This window comes from Microplitis mediator, chromosome 5 (genome assembly GCF_029852145.1).
Source record: "Microplitis mediator isolate UGA2020A chromosome 5, iyMicMedi2.1, whole genome shotgun sequence".
Taxonomy (NCBI): domain Eukaryota; kingdom Metazoa; phylum Arthropoda; class Insecta; order Hymenoptera; family Braconidae; genus Microplitis; species Microplitis mediator.
The window spans coordinates 9,828,501-9,854,330 of record NC_079973.1 but is presented as its reverse complement, the minus strand read 5'-3'; the positions used below and the strand labels follow the sequence as shown (position 1 = coordinate 9,854,330).

General features: G+C 29.5%; 3 protein-coding genes across 53 annotated transcripts in view; 2 read left to right on the top strand and 1 right to left on the bottom strand.

The window, feature by feature from the left end:
• The first annotated feature begins 1,393 nt into the window (after positions 1-1,393).
• On the top strand, positions 1,394-4,912 carry LOC130669073 (uncharacterized). 2 transcript variants are annotated; one of them, XM_057471749.1, is made up of 8 exons: positions 1,394-1,586; positions 1,729-1,845; positions 2,411-2,514; positions 3,350-3,563; positions 3,644-3,697; positions 3,757-3,899; positions 3,995-4,152; positions 4,326-4,912. In XM_057471749.1, the coding sequence occupies exons 1-8, from the start codon at positions 1,514-1,516 to the stop codon at positions 4,381-4,383; spliced, it is 921 nt and encodes a 306-aa protein (XP_057327732.1). In that variant the 5' UTR covers positions 1,394-1,513; the 3' UTR covers positions 4,384-4,912. The 2 variants fall into 2 exon arrangements, with proteins under 2 accessions (XP_057327732.1, XP_057327733.1); XM_057471750.1 differs by having other exon boundaries at positions 1,403-1,550.
• On the bottom strand, positions 4,473-5,305 carry LOC130669074 (uncharacterized). Its single transcript, XM_057471751.1, has 3 exons — positions 5,134-5,305; positions 4,932-5,059; positions 4,473-4,832 (listed from the first exon to the last, which is right to left on the bottom strand). Exons 1-3 carry the CDS (start codon positions 5,210-5,212, stop codon positions 4,683-4,685), a joined length of 357 nt encoding a protein of 118 aa, XP_057327734.1. The 5' UTR covers positions 5,213-5,305; the 3' UTR covers positions 4,473-4,682.
• Positions 5,306-9,191: 3,886 nt separating this feature from the next.
• The window catches only part of LOC130668067 (cell adhesion molecule Dscam2), a 57,954-nt gene continuing 41,315 nt past the window's right edge, over positions 9,192-25,830 (top strand). For 25 of the 50 annotated variants that reach the window (XM_057470105.1, XM_057470123.1, XM_057470101.1 and 22 more), the window contains exons 1-5: positions 9,192-9,363; positions 12,358-12,468; positions 15,271-15,452; positions 15,763-15,901; positions 21,415-21,588. In XM_057470105.1, coding sequence (XP_057326088.1) covers positions 12,381-12,468; positions 15,271-15,452; positions 15,763-15,901; positions 21,415-21,588 — 583 coding nt within the window. In that variant the 5' untranslated portion in view covers positions 9,192-9,363; positions 12,358-12,380. Of the gene's footprint in view, positions 9,364-12,285; positions 12,469-15,270; positions 15,453-15,762; positions 15,902-17,634; positions 17,797-19,986; positions 20,149-20,997; positions 21,160-21,414; positions 21,589-21,743; positions 21,909-22,129; positions 22,298-22,536; positions 22,708-22,915; positions 23,078-25,830 lie in introns of all 50 variants that reach the window. The other 25 variants (XM_057470090.1, XM_057470097.1, XM_057470113.1 and 22 more) reach the window with 8 other exon arrangements.

Genomic DNA, 25,830 nt, shown 5'->3' with positions numbered 1-25,830 from the left:
AGAATTTACAATATTCATTCTTTCGTAATAAAGAATTAACAATATTTAGAATGACAATATTTCAGAAATCCAATACTTCCGAAATATTCAAACTACGAACGTCAATTCTTCAGAATTACATTTTATACGAAAGACCGATTTTAGTAAAATTTTCTAAGCTTTGCTGACAGTCGGTATTACAGACTTTTCCTGTGAATTTACCATTATCATGTGAGTGCTTTGGCGGATTGATTGGGTTTAAAATATTTGTATGACTCGTTATGTAATAATTATATATGAATTTAACGAGTTTAATTTGTATTAAACGATCAAATTGAATGTACTTAATTAAGATAGAAGTGCTATTTGTGGCCAGTGTTTTATTTTTAGACCTCAAATATTTCATTTTAATTAATGGAGAAGTATAAAAAAAAAAAAAATTCATTCTAATACAGTAAAAAAAAATTCCCTTTGAATGAATTGAAAAAAATTCATTATATCATTACGTACCTTGCGTATAATTTTATTAAAATCTTTGAAGTAACCAAAACTGGCACTAAAGTGGCTACAAATGGTACTTCTATCCTATATGAATTATAAAATAAAATAAAATTCAAATAAGATATTAAAAATAATACACGGATCAATGTCCAATAGAATAAATTAATTATTCTTGAATTATGATTATTGTTTAAAATATTGGACCTAATAAAACATAAACATATATGTTAATTATAAATTTATAAATAACAAATACATCTGGATTTGATTTAGGCTGTATTTTTATTCATCACACAAGCATTAATAATAATTAAGTTACAATAATAATTTAAGTTTCATAATATAATCGTAAAATTAGTCACATAATTTTTTTAACACATGTTAATAAACAATATAATGTTATGTGTTCAAAAATAGTTTATAGATTTTAAATATTATCAATTTAAATAAACTAAATTTTAATCGAAACTAATCTTGATGTATATCAGTATATACCCTGTCCAAAAATTAATTGCTAATTCTTTTAAATTATTCTCCAAATCTATTGGTCTTTGAGCGAGTAAAGGGCCATATGTTGATCGAGTAATGGTACTTCACAATTTTCAGTCAGCAACTATGGGGATACACTCAATGAGCATATTTTAAAAATTAATAATTATTAATTATCAACATTATTTTTTAATTTAAAATTTTGATCATATATTAAAAACTAAGAAAAAAAGTTATAAAAAAAAAATTTTTTTTCTTTTTATTTACCAATTTCATAGCGAACTTTCAGCGTTTTCATATAGCGCTGAACTTGGCGCGAAATTTAAAAATGTAATAATGCTCTCTCAAGCGTCAGCCAATGAGATGTTTGAATCAATGGCGGGAATTTGAAAAAAAAGGCTTTCAATCTCTGATGAGTGGCAGCCGGCGATAGTCTAATTGAAGATCGCAGTATGTGAAGGACACTTGTATTCATTCAACATTTTTTAATATTTTTTGTTATTATCGATCAATTGAATATTTAAATCGACCCATCAATTAAATTATGACGAATACAACAGGATATTGTTTATTTAATACCGGTTTGTTGATTGTGTACATTATTTATCTTCAATCTGGTTAGTAGTGAGTCATAATTCTTTCAAGTTATTGGCATTGAGCAATGAATTATTAATTATTTAAATTTAAATATCTCTCTTACGATTCTATGTATATTATCATTTTTTTAAATATTATATTTTTTTTTTTATTTACCTTTAGTTATAGCCGAAAGTAAAATAGAAAGTGCAAGTGATTTGGACCGAGAATTCGCAGATAAACCAACACGTTCTTTTCATTGCTGTGCAAGACATGAAAAAAAAGTGGACGTTGGTTACGGCAAGTATTTGAATTTCCAAAAATTTAATTATTCTTTACAATAAAATGATTAAATTTATTTTAAAATTGAAAAAAAAAAGATGACATTAAGGTGGACAGTACTAGCGAAATTTTCTAGTTTAATTTTTTTAAGTACGTCTTGAAATATGACGTCACTTGAATGATGAAAATCTTCTGAAAAATTGAGTCTTTCACGGGAGCTATAAAAATTTCAGCAATAAAATTTGATAATTAAATTAAAAGAAATGTAAAATTGTGAAATTCGGTTAATACGGCCCAGTCTTGATGCGTAGTATAATGTGTCGAAGTTACACTGAAGTTCATATAGATTCATTAAAACCGGATGTATGAAGCTAACAACTTAACTATCAATATCAAATTACTCAATTGAAGCGTGCGACGTAGCTTTACAACTTGTCGTTGTAAAATTGGTCGTCCGGTTTATTTTAAAACATGTTGCCCTTCTGAATCTACACACACACACACACACACACACACAAACGCACACAGTAATGGCCTACTTTTATTAATAATTATTAGCTCATTAGTATTTTAATATTTTTAGGTGTATCAGGTGAAGTAATATCTATTGACTCAGGACAATGTAGGAGAGTTTGTCCTCGTCATGCTTCGGATGACCCTGGGGATGTTAGTAAACCTGCTGTACAGGTATTATTTATTTATAAATACTATATTTATCCAAATTTCAACTTTTTTTTTTTCGGTTAAAAATTATTTTTGAAATTCAAAGAAATTTATCGAAATTATTAACAAGTTTGGATTAGTGATAAATCTCATAAAAATTAAAATCACATCTTTTTAAATAATTACAATTTTTCAAATATCGATACGTCAATTTTGTAATTTCCCGCTAAAAAAATTTAAAATTAAAAAAAAGGGAAGTTATTAGTTTTGGTCCGATTAAAAAAAATCAAGTTTTCAATAATACTAATTCTCAACAATACTTAAAGTTCAATAGATTTAAAAATTTTTTTTTTCGATTTTTGTTGCGTAATTCGTCTACTGCTCGACCGATTTGTCTCAAATTAAATAAAAGCTAAGTTTCAAAAAGTCTTTTCGGTCGATTCGTTTCAAAAATATCATCGGATAATAATTTCTTCTTTGCGGGTTGACCCACAAAGTCACTAGTTTTTTTCAACAGTTTTTCAGTTTTTTTTTTTTTTTTTCACTCCACCTTAATGGGCACATAAAATTATAATAAATTTCGCTAACATAAGTTTTTAATTTTTTCTCTCTTACACCCAAATGGGTGAACGGTATCATCTTTTTTTGCACTAATACAAATGAATATTATCAAAAAATTAAAGCGCACTTCCCTAGATTAGACGGTAGTGCATTAATGTGCAGTCTGTAGTTTGTACTTAGAGATTTTGTGTTTGAGAAAAACTCAGCGGAAAATGTCTGATGATTCCTGTCAAAATTCAAATACAATTATGATTGAAAAAAAAACCAAAATCATAACCAGTATATTTAAATTTATTAGAGGTGTCCACCCCGTTCACAATGTCATGCAAGATCGTCACGAATGGAGAGGATTTCAACGCTTCAAGGGGTTAAAATAGTCGAAGTAATAGATAGTTGTGACTGCTGGCATGAATCACGATGTCGACGAATATCTTTTGAACAACTGGTACATGCAGGGACACCTTATCAAGTGTCTATGGATGTTGGCCTTTGTTTGGGAACTTGTTCGAAAGGTTGTATCTTCATTGAAGGATATTTTTTTTTATATATTTATATTTATGTTGATACTTTTGTCTGTTAAATGTTTAACCAGCACTGGGTTGTCGGCCTCTCAAAAATAGTACAATCAGTATAAAAGGACCAAATGGTAAGTGATGATTAGAATTTTAATTTATTAATTATTTTATTTATGATGTGAATTGTAAGGGGATGAAGTCTATCAAGTGATCAGTGAGTGTGGGTGTGCTAATAATTGCCATCGAATGGACCGGATTGAAAGTGTTCTCGACTACAGTCAACTTGAAATTAAACGAGGCTCCAATACGAGTGATGTTAAACCAATTGTTAGGGTATAGTTATCATATATTTTATGTATTTATGTTATATAAATAAAAATTAATTTTTATGAATGTGATACTGATAATTATTTAAATTTATACTGTAGCATATAAATGTAGGACACTGTGATGGATCATGTCCAGGAAATCGAACGGAAAAAACTTGTTTATTACGAGATAAAAAAAATCCTACAAGATGTTTAGCTGGATTATATTCGAAACAATATAAATGCACACCCGTACGATTTAAAGTACACGAATATAGGTAAATAATCCTTTTTTTTAAACAATTTACACCGTAAAAAATTTTCGGAGTAAACGAGGAGTAGAGGTTTTTCTAATTATTTTATTCCCTTCGAAGTGAAATTTAAATCCTTATTCACCTCCGATTTTTACAGTAAACGACACGTAAAAATTATGTATAATTTTTATTTCCAGAACACGAAGAGGCTTAAAGAGAGAAATTATTGAAATTACATCTTGTGCTTGTGTATAAGTATAATATGATATCTTTTTAAAATATTTATGGTGGCGAAGCAAAAAGGTATAAAGCTGTACAAACAAGGTCAACTTTTAAACCAAGAGTTATTTTACCAAATGAACATTTATTTCGTTTTTTACCTTGTATATAAAAAAACAATTCTCTTGGTTGGGTGTAGCAATAATGATAATAATAATTTCGTAACATCATTAAAAGAAATAATAAAGATCATTTCAAATCTCAAGGCCGTCCTCGGGATTGTTCAGAGCCACGTCACTGTCTTCCTTCTTCTTCGTGAACTCTTTTTTTTATTTTTATGAACTTTGCTGTACCACATAGGGACGAGTTTGAGGTATAAAGAAATCTTTATCGTCGGTTGAATCTGTCAAATTTTTTAATTTACTGTCACCACTCAGTTTTTTAATAATCGAATCCTCATGTTCTTCGATCGGTATCACTCCGTTCTAGATAAATAACAGAATAAATTTTTATTTAAGTAAATGAATTATAATTAAAATAATAAATAAAAGAAAGAAAAAGATAATTTGATATTTAATTTATGCCTCAACAATTTCTTCATGAAAAGCTTCAGCCAATGCAGGATTTATATTCTGCAATGGTTCGTTTCCGTGTCTTATGTACACTGCAATGTAACCCGGTTTATTATTTAAAATTTGAATTGGTTTTGAATCTGTTGAAATTGTAAAAAAATTTAATCACAATTAACAATACACTGAATAAAAAAGTATGAATATTAGTATATACTTGTATAGTCACTAAATAAAACAACAATTGCTATGATTAATAAACTAATTGTTGATAAATTTGTGTTAATCCGAGCCATTTCTGTGGTAAAACTGTAAGCGAGTCACTGAAACTTTTGTTCAGATTCAGCAGACGTTTATATTGCAGACGGGATGACCGGGCTGGTGGCCTTCTCCTTCCATACTCTTGTCCCATATTGTCGGCAAAAGTATTATAACTACCTTTAGGCTTCATTTTATGTTACGTCTATCAAAATCAAGATAAAATAGGAATCACCGGACACCGTAGCCTGTAGGTATATTTAACCTGTATGAATTTTTTATTGATGAGACGATCGTTTATTAATCGGCATCCTCATCGGTATTTATAGGATTGACGAATTGCTCATTCAATTTATCATTAGTTATAATTATATTTAATTTTTTAATACCTCATTATTTTTTATAGCTTGTAATTTTATTTTAATGTTATTTTTTCAGCAATTATTTTATTACTTGGAAAAATACAAAATTTAAAATAACTTTTTAAGATTAAGTTGAGGAAATTTTCAAATTCTTTTTTAAATAATTTAGTAAAAGTTTTTTTTTTTATTTAATTTATTAAATGACAGTATTGCAATATGTTGAATTTAATTTGGTCTACTTATATGTTATTGAACTTTATTAGATTCATTATTGTTCAAGTAGATATAATAAAATATGTTTATCTAATGTAATCTAGTAAGATCTACTTGAATCTGACATAATCTGCCCGCAGTTATTCAAGTAGAAGCTTTCGAATAAAATAGAGGGTCCAGGGTACACCCAAAGAAAAATATGGGAAGTTTTGCTATGCATTATGGGAATGGTTCCCATAATGGTATGGGAATAGTACCTATACTATTATAGGCATCGTTCCTATAATTTATGGGAATAGTTCCCATAATAGTATGAGAATAGTTCCCATACCATTATGGGAACCATGCCATAATGGTATGGAAATCGTTCCCATAATATTATGGGAACTATTCCCATTATGTTATGGGAAACACTCCAATAATATCATAAAAATTTTTTTTTTGCAAAACAGTGTAGAAATTTCCCGAATAATATGGAGAGATCCAAATGAAGCTTTGTGGACGCTAAATTTGTTAAAAAAAGTTTTTTTGTTAAAAATTTTAATATTTTTGCTAAATATGGATTTTTTTTTCAATGTTTGAATTTTTGTTTCTATACTTAATCAAATTTCTGTGTATTGTAAAAGTGATTGCCACACTTTTCTTTAAATTAATTTTTTCATGATAGTATGGGAACCATTCCCATAATATTATAGGGATGGTTCCTATAATGGTATGGGAACTATTCCCATAATATTATGGGAACTATTCCTATAATATTATGGGAATAGTTTCTATAATGGTATAGGAATAGTTCCTATAATGTTATGGGAATGGTTCCTATAATTTATGGGAATGATTCCTATAATTTATAGGAATAGTTCCTATATATTATAGGAATGATTCCCATAATATTATAGAAAGTATTCCTATAAATTATAGGAACAATTCCTATAATTACAGGAACCGTTCCTATAACGTTAAAGGTATCATTCCCATAATTATAGGAACTATTCCTATAATTATGGGAAACATTCCTATAATTATAGGAACTGCTCCCATAATTTATGGTTGTAATTCCTATGATGATATAGGAAAAAATTTCACAAAATTATAGGAACAGTTTCCATAATTTTTTTTCCGTGTAATTCGATCTAAAAATTTTCTAAAAAAAGTTCATTTCGGTGAACTTCTAAATTCGAGACAAAGTATGAACTTTGAGATGGTGATTTTTGGAACTTTGAAAATATTTAGGAACAAAAAGAATTTTCAACTGAGTACTTTTTAGTTTTTTTGGAATTATCCAAGCAAAAATAATTCGACTTGAAAATTTTACTGGTATGAAAACAAAAAAAAAATCTTTCAAACGAATTATGAACTTTTTTTGATTCTTTATAAGAACTTTTGAAGATCAAGTTCTGGGAATTTACTTTTTTTAAAGTTCCGAAAATGATCAACTCAAAGTTGACAATTATCTCAAATTTAGAAGTTTACTGTCATGAACTTTTTTGGAACGATCTTTTTTTACATGGGTACTACATTAAATTGCCCCCTCCCCTCCCAAATATATTTAATTAACATAATAATTTTAAGACAAATATCAATATTTAACTTCCCGCTAAGAAAATTGAAAATTTTCAAAACAAAGGTAAATTTTTCAGGTCATAGCAAGCTGTTGCGCTGACTATTATTAAGAGGATGTCCAAGTGTATGTATGGGTGTAAAAGAAAAAAATTTTTAAAGGCCTAGAACAATCCCTGACTCATGTGTCTGGGCATCTGCTCTGAAGGTCTATTAAATTTTTTCTTATTTTATCTTCTGATAATCATCCAACATCATTTTTGAGGCCCTTTCAATGTAAAATAGTAGAAAATATTGGAGGAAAAAAATTTTTAGAGTCTTAGACCCATGTGTCATGGTATTACAACTATATTGAATTAAATATAATAATAAATTTGGTTCTCCAAAAATATTTTTCAAAACCAACCTAAGGATAACTTTAAAAAATAGTTTCCGTTATTCCATTCACTGACATAAACGATTTCTGGACAACTATTTGTTACAAAGGTAGAAATTTCTACTACCTTCCGAGTTGAATATTCCAGTTGGTAATATTTTCAAAGAGGTTAATGTTTTTGAATTCAGTTTTGGAGCAATCATTCCATTATTGATTTAATTTTTTATAGGAAATAAATTACAATAAATAAAACAACAAATATCTAATCTATTATGATTAATGTTGTTAGTTATTTATCATTATGAAATTATTATAAACTACTATATATATATTTTTTATAAAACAACTTTAGTAATAAGATATATATGTATAACTTTATTATCATATGTATGTCGGCGGCTTAATGTAAGTCAATGACTGTTAAAAAAAAATAGCGATCAATACAACAGCAGTATAACGCACTTATCTTTCGTTCACTTCCCTTCGCCTAAAATAAGCTCTACGTATCCCACATGATTCCTTCATCAACACAAATGAATCACCGTATACATTTCCTTATATTAATGATATCATCGTCATATTCTGAAATGTGACTTTTATGCGAAATCAACGACTGATCAGACTACAATAGCAATCAGTTATTACTTACAAATAAATATAACATAACATAAATTTTCACACGTATTGCGATGTAATTAATGGTAAATTTGTAATCAAATAAATTTTTAAGTTGAAAAGTTGTTTGCATAGGTAATTTGAACTTTTAGAAATTTGACTTATGAGCAAAATTGAGTAAAAGTAAAAAAGCCATTCGGCATTCGAAATGGAAGTAGATTTCTCATTATTTATTTATTTTCAAGTTTTAATATAGAATTGAGTTGAATATTAACTTTTAATGACATTTTTAATGGATTTCGAGGTCAAAAACCGTCAAAGAATAATAGAATTTTAACCATTACACAGAAATCAATCGTGTAACTTTAAACTGTGATTAAAATTTAAAAAATTATCCTAAAATTAATATTTTCTGAGCTTTGAAGTTCTTTTTACATAATCAAGATAAAGTTTCCATTAGAAAGTTATTCAAGAAAAAACCACAAAAGCAGAATTTTTCATTAATTTGAAAATTTCAAATTGCCACCATTTTCAAACTAGTTGACCGATTTTGCTCATCTTTGAACTTAACTGGCATAAGTATTCATAGAATATATCTGTTAAGTTTCATTAAGATCTGTTAAGAACTGTAAGAGCTATTGTCGCAATATAAACTTTTGAACCGATGGTATTTTTGGAACCTACGATGCGGTGAAATTCTTTGAAAATTCCACCATGAGGTCAAATACAATAGATAGGCCTATGAAATCTACCGCAAATGATTGGAATATGAGTGTTTGTAGTAAAAAATATAAATATTAATTATTGTAAGCACTAGGATTTACTCCCACTTCCCACGCGTCGCGACTGCTGACTCCCCAAGCGACTCCAAACGTTGAATCTCGCCTTATTCGAGCGCTGTCGTGCGATCACTACGGTCGTTTGCCCCCGTCGCGGTTATTCATCTCGTTTAAAAAATCTCTGTGGATTTAAAACAGTATTACTTAAAACCAATTGCGAATTATCGCTTATATTAACGTGGTATTGTTACTAGAGTGGTTTCATCTAAGACTTTGGTCAAAAGGTTTGTTTGTGAAATAATAATATATTTATTATTTTATAAATCTTGTGCTCTATTAAAGAAGATTATTTATTGTGCGTTGTGGGGTGAATACACGTGTGTGAATAATAACTAGTGTGCTTTGCATTTATTGTCTGGATATGCATATAAAATAAATAAATAATTCATTATTTATTTAATTAAAACTATAATACTGTTTCAGTATTTATTTAGTTGATATAAATTATTTTTAAGTGAATTTGAAATTTCGATCTGAATTAATTTGACATAACAATTTTGAAAAATGTTTTTGAATATTTTAAAAAAATTGACAATATTTTTCTGTCAAACTTGTCACTATTGATTATCAAAGTCAGTATTAAGCCGGCGACTCTGTCATATCAAAATCCGGGCGGGGTGTCCATGTGAGGTAGAACTGCTTTCCAAAAGACGCCCCTACGTTAAAAAACACCCAAGGAGCAAAAAAAAGTCTAAGACCTTTAAAAATTTGCAGCTGCTCAATAATAACCGTAGAAAAAAAAATATAATTTTTGGGTCCAGCAGACAGGCCTTTTTTTCTACTCTCTCTTTCCATATTCTCGGCTTCTTTTCATTTTCATCTCGTTTTTTTTACCATCTGTCATTCCCACGAGAGAGTAAATAACTCGTTTCTCGTATACACATATAATATATTATCTCAAGTGTCCTTAAGTAATAAAGTTAAATAAAATTAATTAATACTATTTTACAATAACTAATTGGTGGATTAAAAAATTACTGTTTCCGGTTTAAAACAGAGTATTTTACTGCTAAATATTTAACGCTACTCGTTGCTAAATTCAGACACACACATAAGTGCCTTTTGTATTTTTGGAGTAAAGAAATTGAACAGTTGCTCGCACGTTGCTTTCAATGTGAAAGAGAGCAGGTAGCACCAGTACTTCGACTATATATATATATATATATAGATATATATATATTGGAGTCTAGTTTTTCAGGTTGCTTTTGTTGAGGGCGGTATTTTATCCAGTACCGGCCCTGATGTTTCGTACGCCTGCGTCTGAGATTATCTACCCTTGTAAAACTACCCCATTGCAGCTGTCTACTCACAACAATACCTTTTGACTAAAAAAAAAATTTATATTTTTAAAGCGAAATAAAAATTCATTCTTCCATTGGAATCATTTTCCCTTTCAACAAAACGCCGATTTGAGTTTTCGATTTTTGTAAATCCATTAAAGTTTTGTTAGAGCCGGTTATTTTTCGAAATATATTTTGGTTTAACTCTGGTTATTAATAGTAATGTCATACAGTCAGCCTTGATACGGTCCTGAAGAGCACGTCCTATATGACACGGGAGGCAGATGCACGGTTAGCAAGCTCTCGGCGTTGGCGATCAATAAACCCACAGCATGAGCGAGAAACTTCACCGCCGCTCTTTTCGACCCCCTTACGCCCCCACAAGCCCCTTCATCTCGACGGAGTCTCTTCTCATCTCATTGCCGAAACCCGCCCCCTCTTCCGCTCGTTCACGTTGTCCACGTTATCCAACACGTGCACACACCCTCATATGTTATATATATACGTTACATATTTTATTAAAAAAAAATCCAACTCGACATCATCAACTTCGATACCTTCATCTCGCGGATATAGAACCGATATTTTATTTCCTCCGAAATAATTTTTAGCATAAATAACTTCCCATTGAAAGGAAATAAAGTTGAAATATATAACGAAACAATTTTCACTCCATTAATATTTATTTTTAAATTAATTTTTAAAACCAACATGATTTTTTTTAATGTGAAAATTTTTTTTTATTCTTGTACGTTAGGAGCTATAATAAATTTCGGAGTAAAAAAAATTAATTTATTAAGTTGAATCATCCAAGGTTAAGATGACGATCTCAAACTCGTAGAAAACTGTGGGACAACATGACAGAGCGAGAATTACTTTTTTTTTTTTTTTTTTATATACATGTACAAGACATAAGAAAGATTGGCGACCAAGCATCTTATGCTCGATATAATCACGTCATTCTATCCAACAACATGAAATCATACAAATGTTGTTGGTATATCATGTGGTAACAAGCTGTTAAGATAATTATGGGAAAAAAAACTTAAATCTATTTTATTCCTAAAAAGTTCAAGCAAAAGTTTCATATTTTTCTTCAGATTGAGTTGCATTTTTTTTTTTAATTACATCTATTATTTTATACAAATTTATTTATTTGTTGTCTGTGATCACAAATCAAAAATACCTAAAATCTGAAAATTTTCGATTTTGAGTTGCATAAAATTTTTCCATCCCATAATTTTATTCAAAAAAAAAAAAACGGTGGCCGAAATTAGACCAATTCAATTTTCGGCCACATATCGGCGTATTTATTAAGAATAAAATTTTTTCGGCCAAATATTTTTACCCAGGTAGAAATTATCAATTTTTCAGTTAAAATTAAAATAAAGCTTACGAATAATTGAAATAAAATCTACTGCAAAATTTGTCAAATGATGTAAAGTTTATAAATAAAAGTAAACTAATAACTGACCTAGAGAGGGTATCAATTTAGGTGATAAAGGCGCCTAGAGCCTAGATATGATAAATTGAAACAATCGAAATTAATTACCGGAAGCAATAAATTTACGTATAATAGAGTCCTAATATAATGGGTTATTTAAATCACGATATGTCCTATTGAAAAATATAACATTTATTGTTTGATTATATCTATATAGTATATATTTGTATGTAAGATATGAAATTTTCTAAACAAAATCGTAGATAATCATTTATAAGTATGATCTACTTTAGCATTACAAGAGTTTGTAATAATGATAATGATAATAAGCAAATAAGTTTAAATGTCAGTCAAGATTAAATGAATGCAAAGCACATAAGTTAATAAAGTGCTTTATAATTAATATAATTGTGTATTTTTAGTGTTTATTTATTTAAAGTTTGAGAAAGTTTTGTGGCAAGTGTTTTTATCACGTGTATTTTGTGCAACTACAGGTGTACTGCTTGCCCAAACTACAATGGGCCTACTCAGGATGCTACGAGAACCACCAGGAGGGCGTGATAGTCTTATCATGTTCCTCATGACTTCTTTTATATTTTTTAATCGTAAGTTATTTTTTTTTTATTGACTTTTTTATCAACCGAGCCAAAAAAATAATAAAATTTTTTCTCGGCCGAAAATGGCCCAGGTAGTAAACATAAGGCCGAAATTTGGCCGGTGACTAGACTCTGAAAATGATCGAAAATAGGCCGATTCAATTTATCGGCCAAATTTCGGCTTTTTTCAGCACATTCTCGATCAAATATTATTACCCGGGTGATTTGAAATATTTTTATAATATTATTTAAATCCATTTCTATTATGGTGAAGTAATCACCAAAGAATGTCATACCGGGTATGTTATTATTATTAAAAAAAAAAACATATGTATCTTATTATCTGTCTCATCTTTTCATATGTTTGTTGTAAGGTCAACGGCTTAGGTTTAACTCCAACATTTTAAAATACTAATTTTTCATTTTGTTGTACAATAAAATTGTTGTAAAGTAAAAATAAACTTTAGTTATGGATGTCAATAAAATTAAAATAATCGAAAAACCGTTACTGTGTGAAAATTCAAAATATATGTTTTTAAAGAACAAAAATGAATTCATGTGCGTAGCAGTTTTTTGTGGTTGAATAGGAATTAAAAGACCCTTTAGTTTTGTATGCAGGAAGCACATCGAGTGTTTTTTTGTTGAAGCAAGATTAGTGTTTTTTAGGGGGACGTTACAATACATTACATCAGCGAGGCCCTCTTGCTTTTGACAGTTTTAGTTGCCATTCATTTTGTAGGATGTGATTATCAAAAGTGTATACCGGCATGCACGTGCTTGCATATAATTCCCTTGAAACTGATCGTGATTAGGTCAATGAGAAGAATTAATTATTGATAGTAATTAAACTCATTGTCAAGGACTTGGTTTGATTTGCGCGTACATTGACCATATTCTTTATCTCGACATTGATTACATTACAACTGCAAATCATTGTTGTATAAAATTATAATATTTTTCCATTTGGGTACGCGAAGTAATTACTGTTGTTTCAATAAAAAAATGAGTGGGCTTTTTACTTTAGTTTTATTTGAAACGATTCACATTTTTTATTTGAAAACATAAATAATAATTATTCAGACTCTTGACATAAATTTCCGACACTGCACCATTTCTGGCACAATTTTTTAAAGACACTAAAAGTAATTGAGTCGAGTTTAATTCTTCAATTAAACCAATATATTATAGAATAGACAAAATGACAGATTGACTCATAGTTTTCAATAAAATTTTTATAGAACAAAAGAGTTATAAATTTACTGCTTTGACATGATTTTTGACCGATGAGAATTAATACTCGATTATTAACTGAGATGATAAAAATTAGTGTGCTAGTAATTCTCATTAAGAATAATTAATACCTCAATCATTGTTAGAAATTAAAAAATGAATCCAGCGAAAATATGACTGGCGTTTTAGTTTTAATGAGTTGCCAGCAAGTGTCCTAGTTTTTGTGAGCACAATCGTACTTGACTAATTGATTGCTGAATATTTAAATAATGAATTTTAAATTAATGACTTCTGTGGATTGTTTTAATAATAACATACTAATTTAAATACAATTTAATATTATTGTCATAGTCGTGAATTTAAAATCGATTACAATTATTGTTTTTATGGTTATCCTCATTAAAAATTGTTTGTATTAAAACTTTGAATCGTGAATTATAAATTAAAACCGCGAATAAGCTTTGACCTCATTCTAAAACCGGTCTTTTCTTTGCATCAGTGCCTTGTTGTACCATTTCTCGTTTTTATTTTAAATTTCATATCATTATCTAAAAAAAAAGTAATTATATATTAGTCTGTTTACAAATTATTCTTTTAGAAACAAAAGTTTCTCCTAGTTCACTTACATTTTTGAATTATGAAAAGGAATATCCGTTTTCTAATACAAAAAAAAATGATCAAAATTTCTAATAAAATTTTTTTGAGTTCACTTGTACACGAAATAGAATTTTTTTATAAAAAAAAAATTCGAGAGCATATAAGTCTATATATTGAAAAAATGAATAAATATCAAAAGTTTATTGAAATCCTTCGAAATTCCAAGTATTGTTATTTTCAAAATTCTAGACTCGCGTGATTAAATAATATTACTAAAGTGTCTCTTATAACTTTATAACCGTAGTTCAAATATCATCTGTTCATTTGACAGTTATGATAATTAGAAGTTTTGATAAGTACATTGCTTGCTAACTAGAAGGAGCACTTTAAAATTTTACCCATTTAGAATACATAAGTCTGGGATGTCTCATACACCTTAAAGTAATACTGTACAGTTTAAATAATAGTATTTTAGATAACTAGTATAGTACTTGATGTCACTAATTGTCTACGATATTCATAATATAATGAATAATTAAAATTAAAACGTCATTAAATTCCTGAAATTGGCGTCATGCAGTCGCAATTATTCTGATGATTCGTCTTTATAAATATCAATGTTTAATTATTTTACCCGCCAAATACTCTATTTTTTAAAAATCATGCTTCAGATATCTTGTATCGCTTTGAAACTTGGTCAGGATATAAACTCATGAAAATATGACGATTATAAAATTTTTATTGTCAAATTTTTGATGTGGCCTGTTGTGCCCCAGTCTGCCCTATATTTATCACTGCAATAAAGTTTTCTTCAATAATATATTTAACAGAATGTACAGAATAATATGATCATTTATAATATATATGTAAGAAATCATACAGGTAGATCGTTGACCTATAAGCTCATTTGTTAGATTAAATATTAAATATAATTGATAATTTGTTATCTCTACAAATTACAAATCGGTATTCTATTATTTGCAGTGGTACTAGCCGAGGACGAGCTAATGGGACCAGTATTTGTGAAGGAACCCCCGAACCGTGTGGACTTTTCTAATGGAACTGGAGCAGAGGTTGAATGTCAAGCGAGAGGAAATCCCCAGCCGGATATTATTTGGGTTCGTGGTGATGGTACTGCTGTTGGAGACGTTCCTGGATTACGACAGGTAATTTGTTAATTTTCATAGAATGAACCGCATACTTTTTTCATTAGAAAATAACATAAAAAGAGTATACAATAATTTTAATAATAAAAGATAAAATGGGTCAGTAAATAAATCAGTGGTAAGAAATCTCGGTCGGGTCGTCAACCCGGAAAGAAAATGCGGTGTTGTAGTTCAAGTGCCTGTCGACACTTTGCATCTCTTTGGTGGTCGGTTTATGATCTACAGCCTTAAGCCGCAATTTATTAATATTTGCTGGATAGAGTTGATGAGATACATACGACAATATACTTATATACTTTATTGCTTGCAGGTGTTACCTAATGGAAACTTGGTATTCCCGCCATTCCGAGCTGAAGATTATCGCCAAGAGGTTCATGCTCAAGTTTATAGTTGTCTTGCTACTTCACCCGCTGGATCCGTTCATAGTCGAGATGTTAACGTTCGAGCTGGTAAGATTTTAATTCTCAAAACATTGTTATTATGAGCATATCATTTATTTTTTTATTTTAAATTACTCGAGATTATATATCAGACGTATTCTCTTCGATCCGTTATAAAATTATATCACTGAACAAGTTGTAATTTTTCGTCGTTAAAATATAGAGAAAATCAGGAAAAGTTAAAAGCCGTATTGAAATACCAAAGGACGTAAAAATAAAGAAATTTTTCGTCATTTTTAAAAATAAACTCTATGCTGGGGTATAATGGTTTGAATTTTTGTTTGAAAACTATCGGAACGTTAAAAATTGTCCAACAGACACGTTCATCCGTTTGAGATAAAATTTTTATTCTATTGCTTATATTTATAGTCTTTTATGTAATGGAGAGTGGGGGAAAATAAGACATTACTTTTTAACAAATAAAATTTTTTTTTGTAAATGTTTATTTCCGTTTTCTAGGAAATGTGGGGTGAGCCGGTCACCGCAAATATTGACCAAAAATAATTTTTTGTGTTTATTATCTGAGTTATTTCATTACAAATCGGCAAAAAATCTGACTTGAAAGTAAATTTTTTTTTAATGTTTATTTGAATAGAAATTTATAATAAAAATTTTATCTCACTTTGAAAAAGTACATTCACTTGAACTCAGGGTTTCAACTGAGTTAGATTACTTTTCTCGATATTACTCATTTATGAGAAAATTCCTTTCAGTTTTATGAGTTTCAAAGAAGACCTCATTTTATCTCAGAGCATAGAGTTGGTACTATTTATATATTTTTAAAAGTAGTCTATACATTTCATGTAAAAATAAAATTTCATAAAAGCTTGTTATCTATGACAGTACATATTTTCACGCAACATTGACCCATCGACGGGGCATATTTAATCTAAGAGAATACGTAAAATATAAATAATTAAATTTTTACAGGATGTTAAACGTTCCTTCATTGTAATCGGGATACTTCCGTCGTGCTCAGACACATAATTCGTATGTGCATACACGCCGGAAGTACCGATATTGCAGCAAAGACTCGTCAAGTATGCAAGCTATACTTGACTTTCTGTTCAGAAAGGTGTTGTTTAATTTATTATATTCAAAATCAAGATACAATACAACTATTTATTTACATATCGATTGATTGTATCTCAAATAAATTAAAAAAAAATTAGGGTTAATTACCGCAGTTGTAACGCAATAACGCGATAAATATTTACGGGTTGAATAAATGAAATTTTATTAGCAGACTAAAAAAAAAGTGACGTTTGCTTTTGCCGGTAACTTTTTATCTTTCAATGACTCAATAATTCAGTAATTAAATTAATTATAAGGTCATCATTGCGCCGCCACCGCTACTGCCGTTCTTTAGTCACAGTACCTATTTGTGATTATAATGATAAAAGTTTAATTATTTTTTTAGTTTCCCGTCAAACGGAGTTTAAAAATAAAGTTGTAAAGTTTTTTAACTCCATTAGCAATGCAATTAATCCTTTAAATAAATGTATAGTTGTCACCGTATTAAAATAAATTAAATTTCCATAGTAAAATAGTAAAAGTTTAAAACTTTAATCGATACAATTAAAATTTTTTTTTTTTTGTTAAATAACAACAAATAGGAGGTTTTAATGTATGTTAATAAAAGTACAGTCGATTGTGGAGCAATAATTGGAGGTCGACCTATAGTTTATGTTTATTTGCATTACGACACTAGATTAATTAATTGAAATTTATTAATAAAACAGTGGTGGCGCAATATTACGATACTGATGTTAATAAGGAGTATGCGATTCGTGGAAACAGTGCGATTCTCAAGTGCGTTGTCCCTTCATTTGTTGCTGATTTCGTCAGAGTTTTATCCTGGCACACAGATCAGGGCGAAGAATTCGTTCCAGGAGATGATTACGGTACTTTTAGTTGCCGGATTTAAAACTATATTTCATTTTATTTACGAAGACAAATATCTTGGGCAGATTGTTTTTATTTATTGCTATACTGATATTCATATTTAATTCAAATAAATACAAAGTTCAATAAATTGCTACCACTTATGATAATCATGTAAAAAATGAGACGTAAAGTTTTGAAAAAATATTTCAAATCATACTTTTTTGGCGCGTTGGGGGTAAAATTTTAACGAGTTACGGAACTTTGATATAAGATGTATGAACATTTTTCTACATATCCATATTATTTGCATGCGTAACAAAATTTCTTTTAGTCACGTCAAAGAAGTATTACTTTTAACGCGCATACATAAATACCCGTACTCACTTTTTTTATAAAGACAATTAAAAATTTTTTTTAATCTTACAAATTGTTATTAAAAAAAAAAAAAAAAATTCTTATGATGTAAAAAAAAAAAAGTGGAGATAAAAACAAATAACAGAGACAAGTTTTTACCCTTTGCTTGTTTTATTTATTAGTTTATTAAAGCTCATGCGATTGTATGTCCACTGGAACTGTATATGTATGCGAGTCTCGCGTTAAGCGTCTCGTTAACATTAGTGTCGTTCCCAGCTCGTTATTTCTGTGCCCGTGGTGTATGTACCGGTTGAAATAATTATGTTCATAAATATGTGTACGTTGACTAAGTGGTGTCGTGTCAATTTTGTAAACTTAGTTATTATCATTAATGTTAGTATTATTATATAAAGAAAAGAATAAAAAGACAATATGAGATCAAGATCATCATATGTGTAGATGTAACGCATGTCATTCAATCTGCCCACGATCCTTGTTCGGATTAAAGACACGATTTATTATCTTCTACTGTTATCAAGCTTGAGAAGCTGTCGTCAACGTCTCATTTAGATTGGTTTATTAAATATTATTATTATTATTGATCTAATTTTATTTAATATCTTTGCTACTGTCGTGACGGACTCGGTAAACTTTCCAGAATTTAATAAAAAATTTATTTATGTGAAAGGCAGCGTAGCCGTTGCTCTGGTAATTGATAACGTTCATCGAGTTAACCTATTTCTCAGGTTGTAGGGCAATTTAATTATTTGTTACTGAAGTTGCCAGGTGTTTCAAGTCTCTAAGCAATTTACTTAAAATTGCCTGGCTAATAGATCTGCCTTTTCAAGTGAAAAGCCTTTGATTATTGAATTTCAGATAAAGTTTACAAGATTTTTGAATTTAAATTTGTTATTAAAAGCGTATTATAGCATTTTAAATCTGAGGAAGCTCAAAATTATTTTTAAAAAAATTTTATTCATTCATATTACTCAAAAAAACTTTTTGTTATTTTCATGTTTAATTGAGGCTAAATGATTCTTCAGCGCAAATTGACTGACCGTGAAAAGTTGGACTCATGACAATGAATTTTTAAATTTAATTTATTCAAATTTTTCGGAGCTAAATAGTTAAATTCAATACTCTATAAAAATGAATCAGTGAATTTCACTTCGAATTAGTGAATATTCACTGGGAACCAGCTCTAAATATATATCACTGGTTGAATTAGTGGTATACTTATAACTGAAGAAATAGTGATTATCCACTGATAAGCAGTGAATTTCACTAATTCATTTTTAGAGGGTAGAAAAATTTTTAATTTTATTTACAAAGTCCAACTTACCCCAGGATGCTATATTTCTTCTATAATTTATTTGGTGCCGCCAAAATATAAAAATTTCAAAAAAATTACTTTTTCTTATTTTTTGAAGATAGCCATCGCGCCCCTCTTTTTAAATTTAAGTGAGCTACAAAATAAATTATAAAAAATATTTTTTTTAGTTGATCGTAATAAAATGCGCCGTTTTATCTTTCCCCTTTTCTATTATTTCAAAGTTAGATTTGAATTGCGGGCAATAAAAATGAATGTCAATTGACAGAATAAAATGAAAAATATCTAAACCATTTGTTATATATAAGTAATTTAATGATCGCGTGTTAATAATTTATAAATTGTTTGATTTAAGTCTGGTTAGTCTTTAAACACAGTCACTGCGACATCAAATGGTCAGACTATATTTTAATTATAATTACAATCTTATATATATATCATAATGATAATCATACAATTTATTAAATTTTATGATATATGATGACATTAATGTGAGATCATTACGTTTATAAACGCGTTGCAGTGGTTCATCAGTATTATCAATCTGAAGTGAACAATGAATATGTAATTCGTGGTAATTCTGCAATCCTCAAGTGCAGTATACCGAGCTTTGTCTCGGAATTCGTTCAAGTAGTAGGCTGGCAAGATGATCAGGGCAATTCGTTTAGTCCTAATGAAGAAAACGGTATATAATACATAAATATATATAATAAAAAAATTATAAATCGTAATTAGAGTACACTGAGGGCAGCAGCATCAACGTCAACGATTTTTTATAAATTTAAAAAAAGTCTAAATATTTAAATGAGTTTAAATTTATATTTATTTTTGTTACACCGAGAGAAATCTATGGTAATAATTACAATATATTATGGGAATTGTTCCCATAACGTATAGTAACCGGTTTTTTTTTTAAATATCGATTATAAAAATGGCAAACATATAAACTATGGTGACTATTCCTATCTATATATTTTTCATTCCTATAGCATATGATAATAATTACCATACCATTATAGTAACTGTTACTATATGTTATGGTAATCATTACCATGACATTATGGGAATCATTGCCATAATATCATGGTAACCATTACCATAATATTATAGTAATCGTTACCATATAGTATGGGAATAGTTACTATAATATATGGTAACATTTACCATAATAGTATGGCTATAGTAGTATAGAAACGAGTACCATAATGTATGAGGATTATTCCCACATGCATCTATAGTAAACGCTACAATGTGATTATGGAAACTATTCCCATGAGTATGGAAATCATTACCATACGACATAGGAATTATTACTATAATTATAGGAATTTTTTCCATAGTCATGAAATTTTTTTCAGAATTTATGGGCGTATAGCCCACAAACCCTAGTAATTATTACCACAACGTTATGGTTTGATATTTCTTAAACTTACTAAGAACAGTTACCATAATTTTCTCTCTGTGTAAATAATTATCGTTATTTAAATTTAAAAATAGTAATAAAGTATAGTTTAAAACAAACAAATGTATACAGTTGTGGTCCAGTACTACGAAGCAGAGGTAGTATCTGAATATGTAATACGTGGAAACGCGGCGATATTAAAGTGCACCATACCAAGCTTCGTTGCCGAGTTCGTGAGTGTAGAATCTTGGGAGGGAAGCGATGGCTCGAGATACAAACCATCTACTGACTATGGTATCTCTTCCGCATACTTACGTAGTGATCTTTTTTTTATTTGGTTCTCCATGCTTTTATTTAAATTTTAAAGTGACAATACCGTTGCTTTGTTAATATAATTACACATATTACCTATAGAGAACGTAAAAGCGGTGGCAGCGACGACTAATATTTCTACAGTACAATAATGACGTATAAAAAATACAAATTAAATTTAACAATCGATTATTTATTATTGAATTATTTATATATTTTGAAATAAATTTTGTTCAGTTGTCGCACAAACTTATCAGCCGGAAATAATGACCGAGTACGTCATTAGAGGAAACAGTGCGATTCTTAAATGTAGCATCCCTAGTTACATCGCCGAATTTGTGAGCATTGAGGCTTGGATTCGCGAAGACGGAGAAGTTTATCTTCCTGAACATCAACAAAATGCTAAAACTGGTCAGGGCATTACGATTTGTCAGACTCGAATTTATATAATTTTTAAATATAAACAGGCCATAAATATCTAGCAAATAAAGTAACCGAATTTGAAATGAACGAGCAGCAGTTAACTGATATTAATAATTTAATTAACATTATGCTCGTATGAGCAGTCGTTTCGCAGTTCTTCGTGACGGAGGCCGAGAACGAGTATGTTATACGTGCAAATAGCGCAATAATGAAATGTAAAATTCCAAGTTTCGTATCTGAATTTATCTATGTGGATCAGTGGATAGCTGACGATGGTTCTATTTATCGACACGAGGATAACGATTATGGTAAATCGAAATAATCGACTGATGGAATAAAATATTTTAACAATTAGTCTATTTTTAATAATTTAAATAACTCAGCTAAGAAATCCTTTTTTTCTGTATAAGTTGTCTTAAAAAAATATTAATAACCATGACAGAAAATAATAAGCCGGGCATCGACATCAACGTCTTACCTAAAAGTATTTTTTTTATTTTTTATTTATTTTTATTATTAATTTTTTCAGTCGTTCAGCAGTTTTATGAATCTCGAGTGATTGATGAGTTTGTTTTGCGTGGTAACACGGCAACATTAAAGTGTCTCGTGCCAAGTTTCGTTGGGGATTTTGTTGATGTTATTGAGTGGATTGCTGACGATGGCACTTCTTATAAAACAAATTCTCGGGAAGAGGAGGGTAGGATAGGACTAAATTTTTTTAATTCTCTAGTCAACTTATGAATTATTAATAACGGCGTAATCAGCGGTGGTCAACGATTTTTACTATAAATAATAATTACTGTCGTTAAATTAGTTCGGTACAGTCTACTGGCAAAGTTGTCAAGATAATTATCAATGTCTTTTAAATAATTAATTTGTTGTTATAAATTTAATAATTTGATTAACTATCTGTGGATTTAACAAATAAACTTTCAGTTGTCTCACAATATTTTGAAGTACAAGTGTACGATGTCTTTGCGATTCGTGGTAATGCTGCAATATTCAAGTGTCAGGTACCGTCATTTGTTGCTGATCATGTTGATGTAGATGGTTGGATAGATTCCGCCGGGGGAAATTATCGGGCAGACGATGAACAAATTTCGTACGGTAGGATTTTATGCCGAGGATTTATTTTTTTTTATTTTTTGTGATGATGAATATCATGTTGAAACACCTTTTGCTTTGAAAATGGTATCGGAAATATTGAGACAGGATACTAGTATACCTGGCCGTGATTCTCACAGACCATAACATCATACCCTGATCGAATATTAAAAAAAAAAAAAAAAAAAGGGAAAATGGTGTCTGGTTACAGTGGTCGGGCAGCGGTACGCAGTGAACGTGATGGATGAACACGTTTTACGGGGCAATGCTGCGATAATCAAGTGTCACATTCCAAGCTTCGTTGCTGAATTTGTAGAGGTCGATTCTTGGGTCGAGGACGAGAGCACGGAAATATATCCTAAGCCTGATTACGGTATTAATATATTATTCAACCAAGAAAATTTTACTTTATGATTGAGAGAAATTGTGGTAACTATTCTCAGTATACGTTTTTGAAATATTTACTCATAACGTTATGGTAATAATTACCTGGGATTATGGGATATGCACCCATAAGTTCTAGTAAAAGTTGCCATGGCTACACTGAAAAAAATAATCGCTAGCTGCTAGCGATTTTTTTCGTTAGCAGCTAGCGATTTTTAATCGTTAGCTGCAAGCGATTATTTCGCTAGCGGCTAGCGATTTTTTCTTTAGCAGCTAGCGATTTTTAATCGTTAGCTGCAAGCGATTATTTCGCTAGCGGCTAGCGATTTTTTCTTTAGCAGCTAGCGATTAAAAATCGCTTGCTGCAAGCGATTATTTCGCTAGCTGCTAGCGATTTTTTCGCTAGCAGGTAGCGATTAAAAATCGCGAAAAAATCGCTAGCAGCTAGCGAAATAATCGCTTGCAGCAAGCGATTTTTAATCGCTAGCTGCTAAAGAAAAAATCGCTAGCCGCTAGCGAAATAATCGCTTGCAGCTAACGATTAAAAATCGCTAGCTGCTAAAGAAAAAATCGCTAGCCGCTAGCGAAATAATCGCTTGCAGCTAACGATTAAAAATCGCTAGCTGCTAACGAAAAAAATCTCTAGCAGCTAGCGATTATTTTTTTCAGTGTATGGTAACAATTCCTATTATTATGGTAATCATTACCGTATATTATAGTAATTGTTACCATAGTTTGTATGGGTGCCATTCCTGTAATCGACATTTAAAAAAAAACTTGTTACCATACGATATTGAAACCATTGCCATAATATATTGTAATTGTTACCATAAATTTCTCTCCGTGTATTATGTATTGTTATTACTATTATTATTATTACTGTTATTATGCATCGCGTATCGTCTCAATTTCCGTTCGTGACTGTTATGATAAATAATTCTTCATTTACACGTTATATGAGTTATTATATTACACACTTGTCTTTATTTTTATTAATAACCGAGACTATTGCTTTCTCTCTTTAATTTCTTTCTCTCTTGGGATTTCTTTAAATTTTTATTTTATTTTTTTTGTTCGTTCTTAAAGAGCGTCCGGTCTTGAGGGTTTGACTTTCTGTGTGGGTGTTACTGAGCCGATCGAGCAGACTTTAAAATGAAACGGGATGAGTCCAAGAGAGAAAGAAAAATACGGATAAAATGAATACTTGGTATAAGATGACTTGTCAGAGCCAGACACTCACGCTTGGATCGATGTCAAGCTTTTCAAATGCAAGCTTAGATATTTTTCTTTTAACAATTCACTGATAACATGGTAAATTAAATGTGAAAAACTCGGGGGAGAAAGTATACTATTAATTTTTTTTTATCGACGAAAGTAAAAGTTTGTTTATTATTTCAAAAGTATAAATAAATATTTTAAATTTTTATTTTATTAATGTGTGATCTTAGTGAACTGAGATAATGCATTCGATCCGGCCGTCCGTCACGTGATGAACTTTGCGCACATTATTAATCGATAAATATAAAATTAGTTTAAAAATTATAAATGCGATATTTTATTAATCGCCTATTTTCGTAAGACGTTGACTGCCGCTGCTCGCGCTGTTACAAAACCATTTTCACATTTTCCCATTTTTTTGCTTTCATTCCTGCATAATATAAAAAAAAAATCCCTTCATTAATTCCTTGCACTTATTGTTGAGTTGTTTGTAAAGTTAAGTGTCGGTTGTAAATGGCACTTACCCATTCAAAGATTGTCTTTAAATAAGTAAACATTTTTATTTTTTTTTTTAAGATCAAGTGCCACTTTCGACCGACTGATGCATGCAAAGAAAAACAATAAATGATTACATTTGATTAACTTTCAAATAGAAAAGATCGATTCACAATTATTGTTATCTTTATTGATTCTATGAATTTATACCAGCAAGTTAAGTTCCTTTTATAAACCCATAAGTAAAATACCCATTACCCGCTCACTTTTCATTGGAATAAGATTAACTCACTCAATATAAATTTGAAAATGGATGAAAAATCATTTTTTCTATAGTTACTTTTTGTAGTATTAAATATTAGAATCAAATTTTAATTTTACGAAAAATCTTGATAATTACTTATTATTAATTTTTGAAATAAGTTCATTGAGTGTACCCATTGTCACATACTAAAAGTTGTGATCTACCATTTCTTGACCAACACATGGCTCTTTACTTTCTCAAAGACAATATCAATTGAACTATCATAAGTTTATTCATTTGGAGAATAATGTATAAAGTATATTACTTGAAATTTTTTTGTTATAAAAATTATAAAAACGTATTAATCAGTTAAAGTGAGCGACTAATGGTACCGGTTGGGTTTAGGGTCTTTTACCTTAATTTAATATGATAAAATAATTTCTTTTTATAGATCAATTTAAATATGCATTTATTAATATTTAGTATTCCTTTTTATTGTCAGTTCAAAAATTACGATATATTAAAAATTGATCAAATTAAAACCAATTAATTGCAAGCATATTTTTGAATAATTGTGAATCGATGTCTAAAATTTAAACCACTTGAAGATAAATAAACTTTGTTGATTAAAAATCAATATATTACTTGAGCTATAACATGAATTATTTCTCTTGATAGTTTATTTGTATCAAATTGCTTGATGGTCTGTTTATCTATAAATAATTGTCGGATTTATTAATATCCTGGACCGACATAACTGCATGCTGTTTCTTGCACGGCTTTAT

Bases quoted from the DNA above. Each gene is read 5' to 3' on its own strand.
- LOC130669073 (XM_057471749.1), top strand. From the start codon at position 1,514: ATGACGAATACAACAGGATATTGTTTATTTAATACCGGTTTGTTGATT. The intron at 1,846-2,410 runs GCAAGTATTTGA...TAATATTTTTAG, and splicing joins AAAAGTGGACGTTGGTTACG to GTGTATCAGGTGAAGTAATA. The intron at 3,698-3,756 runs GTAAGTGATGAT...GTGAATTGTAAG, and splicing joins CAGTATAAAAGGACCAAATG to GGGATGAAGTCTATCAAGTG.
- LOC130669074 (XM_057471751.1), bottom strand. From the start codon at position 5,212: ATGGCTCGGATTAACACAAATTTATCAACAATTAGTTTATTAATCATA. The intron at 5,060-5,133 runs GTATATACTAAT...CAATTTCAACAG, and splicing joins TTTATTTAGTGACTATACAA to ATTCAAAACCAATTCAAATT. The intron at 4,833-4,931 runs GCATAAATTAAA...TTATTTATCTAG, and splicing joins TTCATGAAGAAATTGTTGAG to AACGGAGTGATACCGATCGA.